The 13754-nt window shown below is 29.3% G+C and overlaps 1 protein-coding gene across 1 annotated transcript; it reads left to right on the top strand.

Annotated features, from left to right (window-relative positions):
* Positions 1 to 180: 180 nt before the first annotated feature.
* LOC123298801 lies at positions 181 to 6538 on the top strand. The gene is made up of 5 exons (XM_044880898.1): positions 181 to 597; positions 1752 to 1767; positions 2697 to 3249; positions 4660 to 4792; positions 6151 to 6538. The coding sequence occupies exons 1-5, from the start codon at positions 181 to 183 to the stop codon at positions 6367 to 6369; spliced, it is 1338 nt and encodes a 445-aa protein (XP_044736833.1). The 3' UTR covers positions 6370 to 6538.
* Positions 6539 to 13754: the final 7216 nt, after the last annotated feature.

Genomic DNA, 13754 nt, shown 5'->3' with positions numbered 1-13754 from the left:
ACCGTCAACTTGACAATAAAAATTCCCATTGCGCGTACAGGAATCTGAATAGTGTGAACTCGCCTTAAAAATACAAATAAATATGGCGTCATAATTAAAACGTACATTATTGATCATAAAGCATTTATGTCAAGAAAGTGTTTCAAATAATTTTTAAATAGTGAACAAAACAAAAAGAATATGGCTAATAATTCATCCCATTGTGGAAATACTCGGATATTTATCAATGATGAACATATTAAACTTGAACAGGAATTAAATACGCAGCCAATAATTAAAGGTGAAACCATGGAACAAAGTAATGCAATGGAACTTGTACTAATTAAGGAAGAAATACTAGAAGAAAGTGATATAGAGGAACCTGAACAATTAAATACACTAGAAGAAAGTGACGTGGAGCTAGAACCTGGACAACTATTAAATACTGAATTAATAATTAAGGACGAAATAATAAATACAAATGATTTAGACCATCAACAATCTCATAATGAAGATAAAGTGTATTCATGTGCCGATTGTGATAAAACATTTACTTGGAAAGGCAGTTTAATTCGACATAAACAAGCACATACAGGAGAAAGGCCTTTTTCATGTGAAGTTTGTGATAAAACATTCACTTTTCGAAACTATTTAACTAAACATAAAAAAATTCACATTGGAGAAAAACCTTTTTCTTGTGAAATTTGTGATAAAACATTTAAACAAAAACATCACTTAATTGGACATAAACGAATTCATACTGGAGAAAAACCATTTTCTTGTGAAGTTTGTGATAAAAGATATAATTCACGCAGTGATTTAACTCGACATATGCGAATTCACACTGGAGAAAAACCATTTATTTGTGAAATTTGTAATAAAACATTTAATCAGCAGAGTAATCTAACTCAACATAAACGAAATCATTTTGGAGAAAAACCATTTTCATGTGATGTTTGTGATAAAAAATTTACTCAGAAACATTGCTTAGTTAAACATAAACAAATTCACAGACAAGAAACATTATAGAAACAAAAATTGTTATCAAAATATAAAAAAAAATTTATTTTTCAAAATGTAAATAAAATAACAAAATTTGTAAAATATAAAAATAAAAAATTATAAGTAAATAATTTAAAATATATGTAATTTGTGTTTGTTTTTTTTTTAAGAAAATTATCAGTCGAATGTAGATACTCCTGTGTGATTTGCTCCTTGGAATGAAGTTTTTGGAGTCATATTTGGAGAGAATACATTCCCGTTGAAAACTAACATCGATCACCTCTTATCCAGTCAAATAAGCCCATAAAATATAAGTAAGGTTACAAAAATTCCTATAGTGCTAAAAATTGGTATGAATGTTCAGAATACTATTATAAATGAATTGTGAAAAGTCCCCATCAATCCCCCTTGTGCAAAAAATTTTATTGAGGGGGGAAGTTTGCAAAAATAGGCTTTTCGCGTTTTTCAGCAAAACGATGAGTTTCACAGCAAAAATAGTTCAGACAAAATATAGATAAATATAGATAATCTGATTCTCTACCAAAAGTGTCTCTACACCTTTTTTCATAAGTATTGCCATTTTCGTGATATAGCGGTTCAAAGAATTGAACAAATTATTTTCTTCGTAATACATTTTTAAACCGTTATACGAGTAAAAATATGAGGACTTATTTTTGATGAACCAGCTTCTTCTTGGCGCTGTCTTTTCACAGTATCAATGCTACTCTTTCGAGTATAATTTTTTCGACACTGCCCATGAATTTTTACAGATGTCTGGTCTTTCAGGTACTTCGAAAATGCACCACCTCTTTCAATACTTACGACTATCACCACGCTGACAATTGAATGGAAGACAGATGTTACTTAGGCCATGCTACTAAATAAAAATAGGGACGGAGTTCTTGACGTTGATTCATAGTCTAAAAATTTTAAAATTTGTATGTATAAGATATAGGGACTCATATTTTTACTCGTATAACGGTTCAAAAATGTATATAAACGTGCATATTATGAATAAAATAATTTTTTCAATTCTTTGAACCGCGATATCACGAAAATGGCAGCAATTATGAAAAAAGGTGTAGAGACAAATTTTGTAGCAAATTAAATGATCTACAATTTTTGCTAGTAAACTCACCGTTTTGCTGAAAAACGCAAAAAATCTATTTTTGCAAACTTCTCCCCTCAATAAAATTTTTTGCACAAGGGGATTGATGGGGACTTTTCACAATTCATTTATAATAGTATTTTTAGCTCTATGGGAATTTTTGTAAACTTCAAAGTATAATTTGACTGGATAATTTGAAGAAAATGGACACTAAAGTTTTATCCTAAGTTGCGCCCTCACGGGTAAACGACTAGTACCTATTATTTAATCTAAATATTTTTCTATCGTCAAAAAAGGTTTTTACACGATTAAAATACTCACATCTAAATAGGGTATTAAGTGCGTTCTTATTGGACGAACGCTCAAATTGGACGTCAATGCGTATAAATGTTTGGTCACCCCTGATATTTGCATCTGTGATAGACATATTTGGTACACAGCCCTTATAAATATAAATTGTCAGTTGACATCTGTCAACCCACACGTTATGTGTGATTTGGCAAACGATAAAAAATGGAAAATGATTACAAGTTGAAATTTATTAATATAAAACATTTAAAAATATATAATTCATTTAAAACTTTAAATAAACAATTAATTAATGAAGGTTTAAGTGTAGATATATTAGAAAGACAATGTTTACAATTACAAAAACGTCTTCAACAAAAACAACAAAGAATTTCAACATCATTTGTAATTATATTAATTACAGTTATACTTGGCGTTTTAATTACACAATTTACACAAATGCATGTAATTGATTTTATGGTGAAATACGCACTGGGTACACGATGTTTTATTCCAAATAATTATTTAATATGGGAAGCAACAAGGCCTGTATCAAATTGTGATTTCTGTATAAATATCACAAAAGCTTTAATTTTACCAAATTTAACACGTGAAGAATTTGCACCATATGCTTATTCATCACGACCAATTATTATTAAAAATGCTGTACAACATTGGCCAGCAATGACTGTATTTACATATGAATTTTTTAAGAATTTATATGAAAATATTGAGGGTGCATATGAGAGTGTGGATGATGGTTGCCAGTTTTTACATTTTCAATCAGATTTTGTTACGATTCGAGATGTTTTTCAAATGAGTGAAGCTCGTGCCAAAAATTTACCGGGTGAAAAATCATGGTATATTGGATTGTAAGTAGAATTATATAATAAATTAGAAAGAAGTATCTAGTAAATGTCCACTTGCAACAAATAGTCTCATAACATAGGTCTGCGACTAAAAAACTGCATAGGATTTTTTTACATTTTCTTATAGATTTTGACCTCCTAAAAACAGGAAAACTATTCAAAACATTCTATCACATAGGTTTTTATAGATATTAATAACAACATAAACTAGTCTTTAAGTAGTATTATATAGTATTTTATAGTAATATTATATTAAACTAGTCTTAAAGTAGTATTATTGCACAATGAAAATAAATTAGCTTCGCTTTCAATGGGGTATTCTGTGCATATGGAAGAAAATTAACTGTAATAATTTGGTCATTATCTTGGAAAGAATCAAATATCAGGACCATTAATGGATGGTTTGTTGGGACTTCAAAATACTCACGATGCTTTTGTTTTGGGTCAGCAGGCAGGCTATACTAAATACCCTTGCTGCTTATGCTTATGGGATAGTAGATCCAGAGAACAGCATTGGACTAAAAGTGATTGGCCACCCGAGAAACTTTAATACCTGGAGAAGAAAATGTTATCAACACTACTTTGGTGCCGCCAGAAAAAGTTTTGTTGTCACCTCTCCATATCAAATTGGGGTTGATGAAACAATTTGTAAAATCACTGCAAGAGGGTGGAGACTTTTTTAAATATCCATGTACAAAATTCCCAAAGCTGTCAGAAACAAAAGTGAAAGAGGGAGTTTTCACTAGCCCCGACATAAGAAGGCTTTTAACCGACACCCTCTTTGTGGAAAGTATGGATGAGAAGGGAAAAGAAGCTTGGGTATCGTTCAAGAATGTAGTGCGAAAGTATTTTGGTAATACTAAGGATCCTGAGTACAAAACCATTGTTCAACTAGCAGCATACGAAGCTCAAGGCTGCAAGATAAATCTGAAGGTCCATTTTTTATACTCCCACATAGACTTTTTTCCTGAAAACCTGGGATCTTACAGTGAAAAACAGGGGGAGCGGTTTCACCAGAATGTCCGCGATATCGAGAGACGGTACCAAGACAAATGGGAGGTCATTATGCTTGCAGACTACTGTATAATTTTTAATAAACAAATGCTTTTACCAATTTTTTGTTTTTGAATTTGCAAAAAAACCTTATGTGATAGAAAAAAAATGGCCATCACTTCTGAAATCAGCGCATTCTAAAACATACAATTTAGTAAAAATATCTCATGCAGCTGACAAAAAAATTTTTTTTTGCAGACCTGTGTAATTAGAAATTAGATTAAATAAATTCAAAAGGACCTAAATTATTTTTTATAATTAACAAATCTAACCGTTACCAAACGTGTATATTAAATGGTTTAAAATCTACTAATTTAAACTGTTTGAAATGGCTAAATAACTTTTTTCTTATTTACACAGGGGAAACTGTCATCCAGAAGTTTTAAATGAAATGCGTAAATATTATCCAAGACCACATTTTTTACCAGATGATGCCGAAATTTCAAATCGGGAATATATATTTTTTGGATATAACGATGGAGCTACAATGCATGTGAGTATATTTATTTTGATTCCCTTTAACATTTATATAAATTTGATATAAAATTTCAAATCATGTGTTTCACATATTACAACCCTTAAAAAATTCAAAAACACGACTGCGTTAAATAAAATTTGAAAAGAAAAAACAAGTCCAGTTTTGTTTACATAGCTTTACATAGCGACTTCAACAATCAGGGCTCATTATTGGAATGGGAGCGATGTAGATTTTAATGTACCCCGACTGTTGAAGTCGCTATGTAAACAAAACCGGGCTCGTTTCTTTCTTTTCATGTTTTATTTAACGCAATCGGTGACCCGGCACTAAAAATGAAACTAAAAAATATAAATCTTACTAGCTGTTTTTTTATACCATGTATACTTAGTGTTCAGTTTACATCTACGCATAGGCCTACCACGAGTTACCTAGACATGCGTTGAAGCTTCGATACGCGTTGAGTTAGTTGCAAGACGCTTGGAGTTGTAAGACATACTTTTGCAATTTCATATAACATCTATAATACCTCTTACCTAGATGCATTGCTTAACGCATGTACTCTGTCATACTCGTGGTAGATGTCTATGCGTAGATGTAAACTGAAAGAACAAAATTTTGGTATAGGTCTTCCTAAAATTACTTAATTAGTCAAATTTTGGTTGTCTATCCGTATAACTGTCACATCAAAAATAGTTAGTAGAGTACTTAAATGCAAGAGGTCACGTGTTCGATGTTCGTTCAGGTGTTTATTTCTTTATATCCACAGATTATAATTTATTACATAAATAGATAGGCAACTCTACTGTACATGAAATGTTATCCAAAAAGCCCTTTGGAGAAAGGCACTTACAATAAACTATTTTTTTTTTTTAAATGGCGGGAATTAGGTACTATTCGAAATATTTCTATTCAGTTTATCATTTTTTCTAAAAATTTCTTTGTATTTATTTGTCTAATAGTGGTAATAATGCCACTATTCAAATAATCCACAAAATGTTAATAAAGACAATCAATTGAGAATGCACACAACGAATTTTAATGACATGCAAACGAATTTTTAAAGACGTATTGTTTATTTCTTTAAAAATATATAAAATATTGTTTCCCCAACAACCATTGAAATGGATAAATTATTATCAAAAATAATAGATGATCCTACACGAATATAACGTGTAGAGCCACCTGGAGAAAGGCACCTTCAGAGAACGGAAATAGTAAAAATTTTACAGGGAGTTGCGGATCTGTTTTAAATTAAAAACTATAATCTGTGTTTATATCTAACATTTGTACCAAAAATTTGATAGTATTTCATTGTCATGATTAACCTATTCTTTAATTTTTTTAAAATTAATAATTGCTAATTCTGTTTACAGTTAGATTATATACCACGTTTAATGTGGCAAGCACAAATAAGTGGAAATAAAACATGGAATTTAATACCAACACCAGAATGTGAAAATGTTTGTAATCATATAAAGTTTTATGTGGAAGCAGGTGATGCAATTTTATTAGATACTCGTGTATGGTATCACAGCACATCAATAAATACTCCTGGAGTATTTAGTTTAACCGTACAATCTGAATACGGTTAAACGATTTAACTATTTTTTAATTCTTTTTTTTTTTTTTTTTTTAAATACATAGTTGCAATATGTTTTTTGTACAAAACGTTTTCTAATCGTGTGTGTATTTCGAGTACAAATTGTTAAGAGACAAACTTTATTTTTTTGCACATTCTTGCCTTGCACAATAACAGATATTTAAAGCCAAGTTTACAAAAGTTTTTATATTTAAATTCGATTAATTTTAACGTTTAATATTTATTTATTTAATTTTTTTTTCTTTTCAAATTTTATATGATTGTACATAATACTCAAATTTTTGTTTTCCATTTGTGCGACAAATTCGTATTGGCTATGTTCTAGCTCTTAAATCAATTAAACTCTTTGTCTAATTATAAGCCATGTGATGAAATGAAGCTCTTCCGTCAGATAATTAGTAGATCACATAATAAACCTACATGTATCGAAAATTTAATTCGAGAGAAATATCCACTACACGTTCCAAACTGCCTTTGATTGAAGAAGCCTCAACGATCGAAGAACCGACATCTCACAATATAAACTTCGGATATCTTTTTCGTGTATCATATAAGGTTGTCGTATAACGTTAGAACAATACAGTGGACTCCCGGTAATCCGGCAAACTTTTTGGAGTCTTGTGTCGGATTATAGAATTCTACTGCCTAAGATCCCCTATAGTCCGAAATTTTTTACCGATAAATCACAAATCCAATGATAAGATTCTATATGTTATACTTTGGAGTACAAATCATACTTCATTACAAAAACAATAGTCGGATTACAAGGGGTGCCGGATTAGCCTATAATATATTGTGTGCGATTGCTCATATAAAAAATTTCCCCATAACTATTTAAAATCAATCACTAGAACATAGCTAACTAACATTAAATGAAAATTAAATTGTTAATTTTCTAAAACAAAATATTTTGATTCATCTGCAGCTAAAATTTCTCAAAATATTAAAAAAGAAAGAAAACATTGTCTATACTTAATTTTTACTTAACGGTAGCTATAATTTAAGTCTGATAAAATTAGTGTCATTTACTTAATTTGCTATTGTACTACAAACTAAGTTTTATTTTTAATAATCGTGTGCCATTTACAAAAAAAAATATATGTTACCATAACATAATGTTTTTATATATTAACTATTTATTAATATTATTTGTAATACTAATTTATTTTTTAATTTTTAGGACATCTTGCCAAATATTTTTTTTATTAAGTTTGGATTTATACATATTTATTTTTATCCATCATTTATACAATTAGTTTTTTTTTTTTTTCACTAACAACTTTTTTGCAAAATTTAAGAAGAATCCGAACCTGTATAATGTCTGTTTTTTCCATAAAAATATCGCCTCCACTCATTATAAAAAACGAAAAATATACAAATTTACTTACTTTTTCAAAATTCTATTAAACAGACCCTGATATTCCACGTACTTTGGTTAGACATAAATTTTACCCGTGTGTAGATGATTCTGTCTCCGCAATTTTGCAAGCTTGTTGCCAGTGGACACTTAGGTAGTAATCACCATGTACCCATCATAAATAATTACTTGTTCATTTCCAAAAAAATCATAATTACTTGTTTTCCATCAAAGTTTTCCCAGCAATTAAATTTTAGAAGCCATTTTTTTTTTTTGAAATATTTAATATAAATATTACGTAATTTGTTGTGTCAAATTATTCTGATTATATGAGTTTTCCTTCTTCCTTAAAAATTTGAACGTGTCTTCCGTATAAAGACAACAGTCTTGTACAAAATTTGAAATGAAACAAGTAGATATTTAATTTATTAAGCAAACATAATAAATACCATTGATTTATAATAATTAGTGTCAGTATTTAAAAAACAGTTAATTCTAGTCATTTTATTTTTTTAATACATTGCATTCTAAAATACACAATAATGAAGTGACTCCTCACCAATGCTCATTAAATTAGGTAGTATTAAGAAATCTTCCCCTGAAATACGTTAAATACGAGATTCAATTCTAATAATCTTCGGTCAAAATTTAATAGACAATATATTCTTCAAAAATTTTGGAAAATTATTCAATTTCCCGACAATTTGGCGTACTAAACAACCTGTTTAAAAGTTATTCAACTTTTGTTCAAACTATTGGATTCATATTCTCACCTGTACCGCACAAAACTGACGCCATGGTGCTTAAACTTTTTTTTTATATATCGGAGAATCTTTTTGTAATGATTCCTGGTGGGTCATTTAACTCGAAAAATTTCAGCATGGGCTTGTGGTGGTCAATCTGTTTATATGTTCAAATAACTATGTGGAATTTCCAACTTGCTTATTATATTTCCATTTTTAAATGAGAAGGGAGGGGGCAGAATTAAATGAATTTACAACTACTTATTTTGAATATAAATTTTTCTCGTTAGATTTTCTAATATCCACAGATAGTTCTTTGAGTCGATATATTGCTTGTATTTGTTTCCCCTACTCAGCCGAAGAAAAAATGTACGTAAATAACATTGTAGTTTTGGTTAATAAAAATCGAATATTCTAACAACAGCTTTATTTTAATGTTGAATTTCTCCATTAATTGAAAATATCGAAAAATTGTGTTATAACTCGTAAGTTTTAACACAATTACGGTAGGATTAATTTTTTACATTGAGTGAGGAGTTGTCATTATTTATTAAGAAGCAATTTTTCATTTGTATATCAGTTAAATAATTTTTACAAATAGTAAACAATCCAATTTTTCTTGTCATGCTCTACCATTTTTAGCAATATTTTACAATAATTTAGTTAATAGACGTTCGTTATTCGCTCAATTTAAGTGAAGGTTGAGAAAATCCATTCGCAGCTTATATATGTATATTTTTTTGAAATTTAGCAACAATTGTATAATGTATATTGTATTTTAACAAAATAATTATTTGTCCGTCAAATATAAAAATTGTATTAAAATTTTGATTAGTGTGCCAAGGTTTTAACAAATTCGGGTTTTTAATACTTTTATAAATACTTATATGAAAATAAATTTTTATAATGTTTTATGTAAATCTAGTTATTTTTTACAGTTTTTAAACTGTGATAAAACCCTATCCTTCCCAAAATTTTAATTTTAGGAAATATTTTTTTCAGTGATATTCTTATTATATGGATTAGTAAGTATTAGTATATGTATTAGACAAGGTAAACTTACTGGCAGTTTTCTCTCTCGCTTCGCATATCGCATTCACTTACAGGCCAAGGTTCTCTATCTTCATATCTCGATGTTCTAAGATACGAGGTTGTCCTTGTATTAGCAATAAAGCTAACGTAATTTGGTCCCCCACAAAATTTCTAAAATAGGTGAGTAATAAGAAATACATAATGCGTCAGAAGAAAAATAAATACTAAATGTAAGTTTAAGAAAACAAGTTTATTCAAAAAAGATGAGTAAAAGACATGTATATTACATTATTGAGATATATAATATGTCAAAGGTAGAGTGGTGACTAACCCAGTCGCCTCCGGTTACAGAGCACCTCGGTTCGTATCTAGCATTGTCCCGATTAATTTTTTTTAATATAATTATGCCGAGAGAAAGTTGTTTTTTAGAAAATTGTTATGAGAACCAAAAGCGACTAATAAGTAAGAGAGAGTAAGGTATATTTTAGGTGTTTCTAATTCCCACCCCCTGGCAAAAGAGTGATTTATGACATAAGTAGGAAAGTGGGACTAACATAATTAATTTTTTTTGGGTAAAATAACATGTTCTCCTGTTACAAAATCTTATTAAATTTCATTTAACAAGAATAAATTTTAGTATGTACACATACATGCATACATACAACAAAAAAGCAAGCAAAATAAAGCTCCGCGATCTTAGCACCTCATGTGCGGAATTTCGATTGACCAATTATACCATCTGAAAGGTCAGAAATTGGTCATAAAAGGTCAGTTGGTCTCATTAATTGGTCAGCATCAGAAAATTTTTTATTAAAGATTGAAAAAACTCTACCTATGCGCGATCGGGAAGCATTCGCTGATAATTGGTCAGCTAATATAAATAATTGGTCAGTTTAATTTTATATTCAAAAAATAAATAATATAATTTCGAAAAAATTTTCAATTTTTTCAACATTTGTACTAGGAGAACATAAGTGGGAATTAGTAGTTCCTGATAAGGAGAAAGGTGAGTAAGTGTTTTCACCCCGAAAGTCTAAAATTTTATTTTGGCAGAAAGTTATTAGTCTGCCCACTAGAGGTCACACTCACCAAACACGGGTGTGCAGACCACTAACTTTCTGACTTACGAGGTGACAACAATTACCTTGCTATCAGGTACTACTTATTCCGTCCGTCCTTGATGTTCTCCTAGTAGAAATGTGAAAAAAATTGAGGTTTTTGAACGAAAAAAAACTAATTTTTTCATCATTTACTAGGCAAACATGCTGTGGTGGAAATTTGAAAAAAAATGAAAATAAAAATCAGATTTTGCTTAAAAGATTTAATGAACTTTTTTTTAATATATGTCCTCACCTAGTTTCGAACCAAGGGACTATTTATTCGAAGTCAGATACGCTAACCATTATACCATTAGGGCTCTGTTATTCGTATTAATACCCGTCTTATTTTCAAGAATACAATTAACTTAATACTTACTTTTACTAAATAATTAATTAATGGATAATTTTGCTCTGAAAGAAAAAATAGGATAGAAAATTTAAAAATATAACAAAATTTTAAATATATAACGATTTTTATTTATTGATAACAAAAAAAAAATTTTTAATTTCCTATTAGGGATTGTTCTTGAAGTCTCCGCCGCAATTCCAGCAACATCTCAAGCAGTTGGTCCAATTTCCTCCTAGCTTCAGAAAACTTTATTGATCATATTACGCAGCCAAATATAAGCAATGATTTAACAGTTTTTAATTTTAATTAGCCAGTGCATCATGTAACTTATTTCATAAAACCATGAGTACGCGAAATGTTTATACCATTACTCATTTCCATTTTGAAATACTGCAGAAAATATGAAAATTTGATGGGTTTGCTTATTACGAAAGTGAATTTCAAATTGAAATTTGGGGTATAATAAAAAAATTTCTACTTTTAATTTTATATATTAAAGTATTTTATTTTTATGAAAACACTCAAAAACATTGCGCAAAAGCATTTACAATAAATATAAATGCAAATTATATTTCTTTTAAATAAATGTACTGTGCTTTCGTTCAGTGTAAAAATTACATTAATTTAATATCGAATTTTATATTATTATATCAATTACGTAATATTAAATTTCATTTATATAACTATTTAATTATATTATAATTATATTTTTATAAATCTAAAAACATCACACACAAAACAAAAGAACTGTATTTTTTTAAAATTATTAAACAGAAGAATATCTCTCAAAACAATACAATCATTGGTTAGAACAAAATTTAGAAACAAATTATTTTCCATTAAAAAAATTAACACTAGAAATTTCAAACAAAAATTTTGTTTTGATAAAAAGAAACAAGAATTGAATTTACTCAAACTTTAAGTGACTGAATTGAATAAAAAAACTTTTCTTTTTAACTTGATATTCGAACGTCTAAGCCCATGGTAAAATGCAGCCTTTTCATTTCATGATAGTGCGTCAATCTGCGAAAAGTTGGCAGAGCGCATTTTTAACTATTAAAGAATTTAACTTTGAATCTCAAATTCATATTGCATTACTTGTTTACATTGAAAAAGATTTAAAACAAAATTTATTTCAATGGGATGGAGTATAGGCGACAGATCGGGACATAGATTTTACAATCATTATTTTAACGTCATATACTTCATTGAACCATTCTATCGTTTATTTCTGTCGCTCCGATGTGAATTCAACATATTGGTGAATTCACACACAAAGTGATGGGCAACGATCGACACGCGATTAGCAACTGAAGTATATGAAATTTATCGGAAATTTTTTTATTCAATCATAATTTCATATAGGTCTATTGTAGACAGTTCTATTGGATATTGCGTATCGCTCGTCGCCTTATATGTTAATTTCCCGTGACGATTGTACTAAAAGGCATACAGTGGGTCATTTTAATCTATAATCGCTAATAGCTCGTTTTGTAGTTAACCAATCAAAAAATAACTTAAACAAAAGTTGCTGAGTTTGATGGTAGAAATCATGTTCTAACATCAGATTGACCTAGTTCTTCTGGTTTCTTTAATAGCCAATTTAGATCCTAAACGGTAAAAGATAGATTAACACTTTAAATTAGAAAGTTGATCCTCATACTCCGAAAGCTAACGATTTTCAAAAAATGTTTCAAACAAAATTTGTTAGTTTTTTTTTAATGAGGATCAACTTTCTAATATCTAAGTGTTATTCTATCTATTACCGTTTAGAATGTCTATTTGTCTACTAAAGCAACCTGAAGATCTATTTCCAATCTGATGTTAGAACATGATGTATCCCATCAAACTCTATTATGTTATTTTTTGATTGGTTATCTACAAAACGAGCTATTAATTTAAAATGATCCACCCTGTATACTCTGTTAGGTTTGCGATAAGTTTGTTAGTAATGCAAAAAATTATTAAACAAGTTGAATAAATATGCTAACTTGTAATGAAGGTAAGAAGCAGCCGTACATAAACTGATTTAGAGTTAATTTATTTGGAAATCACCCTGAACCTCAAACATATTTAAAATTAAAAGAGGAGAGGCGTTTTTATTTCAAAATAAATGCACTCTACGATTGCTGCGCTAATATTGATAAATCTTAAAACATCAGAAAACGCTTTTAGATTGTATTCTGGATTTCTGATTGTAAATTTTATACATTCAAAATTTTATAAGACTTCCATACGCAAAACGTTTTCTTAGATAATTCTAACGTAGCTTGGCAAACGTACTAGATAGCTTTAAACACTTTTCACTATTAGTTTAGCATTTTCTAGTGAGGAAGAACAGTGTAAGATGACTTACAATTCGAGGAGTTATGAGAAAGTGTTTACAAATCACAGTAATACAAAACAAAGATTAATAATTTGGATTGTCAATAGCTATTAATTCTAAAAGTTTAAAATTATCCAGTACCGTGGGACAGAAAGGTTGCTTTGTAAAATGATTAATACATACTTTAAATTTCGTGAGTTGCTTCCTTTTGGCAAGTCTACCAAACTTCTCTTTACGACTATTTTCGAAAACACTGCGCTCTAAATGAGCACTATGACATCATATTTAAGCTATCGGTCTGAAAAAACGCAGCAAGGAATTTGTCGGACGCTATGACCATGAACTGAACCCATGAGCTTGTCTACGACCTCGAACATGCCGTACCTAAATATTTTTGCCTTTCAATACAAACATAATTCATTTTTACTGAATTGTTAAATATGACGTGCTTAAATATGACATTATTGTGC

The sequence above is a fragment of the Chrysoperla carnea genome, chromosome 4 (assembly GCF_905475395.1).
Source record: "Chrysoperla carnea chromosome 4, inChrCarn1.1, whole genome shotgun sequence".
NCBI lineage: Eukaryota > Metazoa > Arthropoda > Insecta > Neuroptera > Chrysopidae > Chrysoperla > Chrysoperla carnea.
This window is presented reverse-complemented; position numbering and strand designations above follow the sequence as displayed.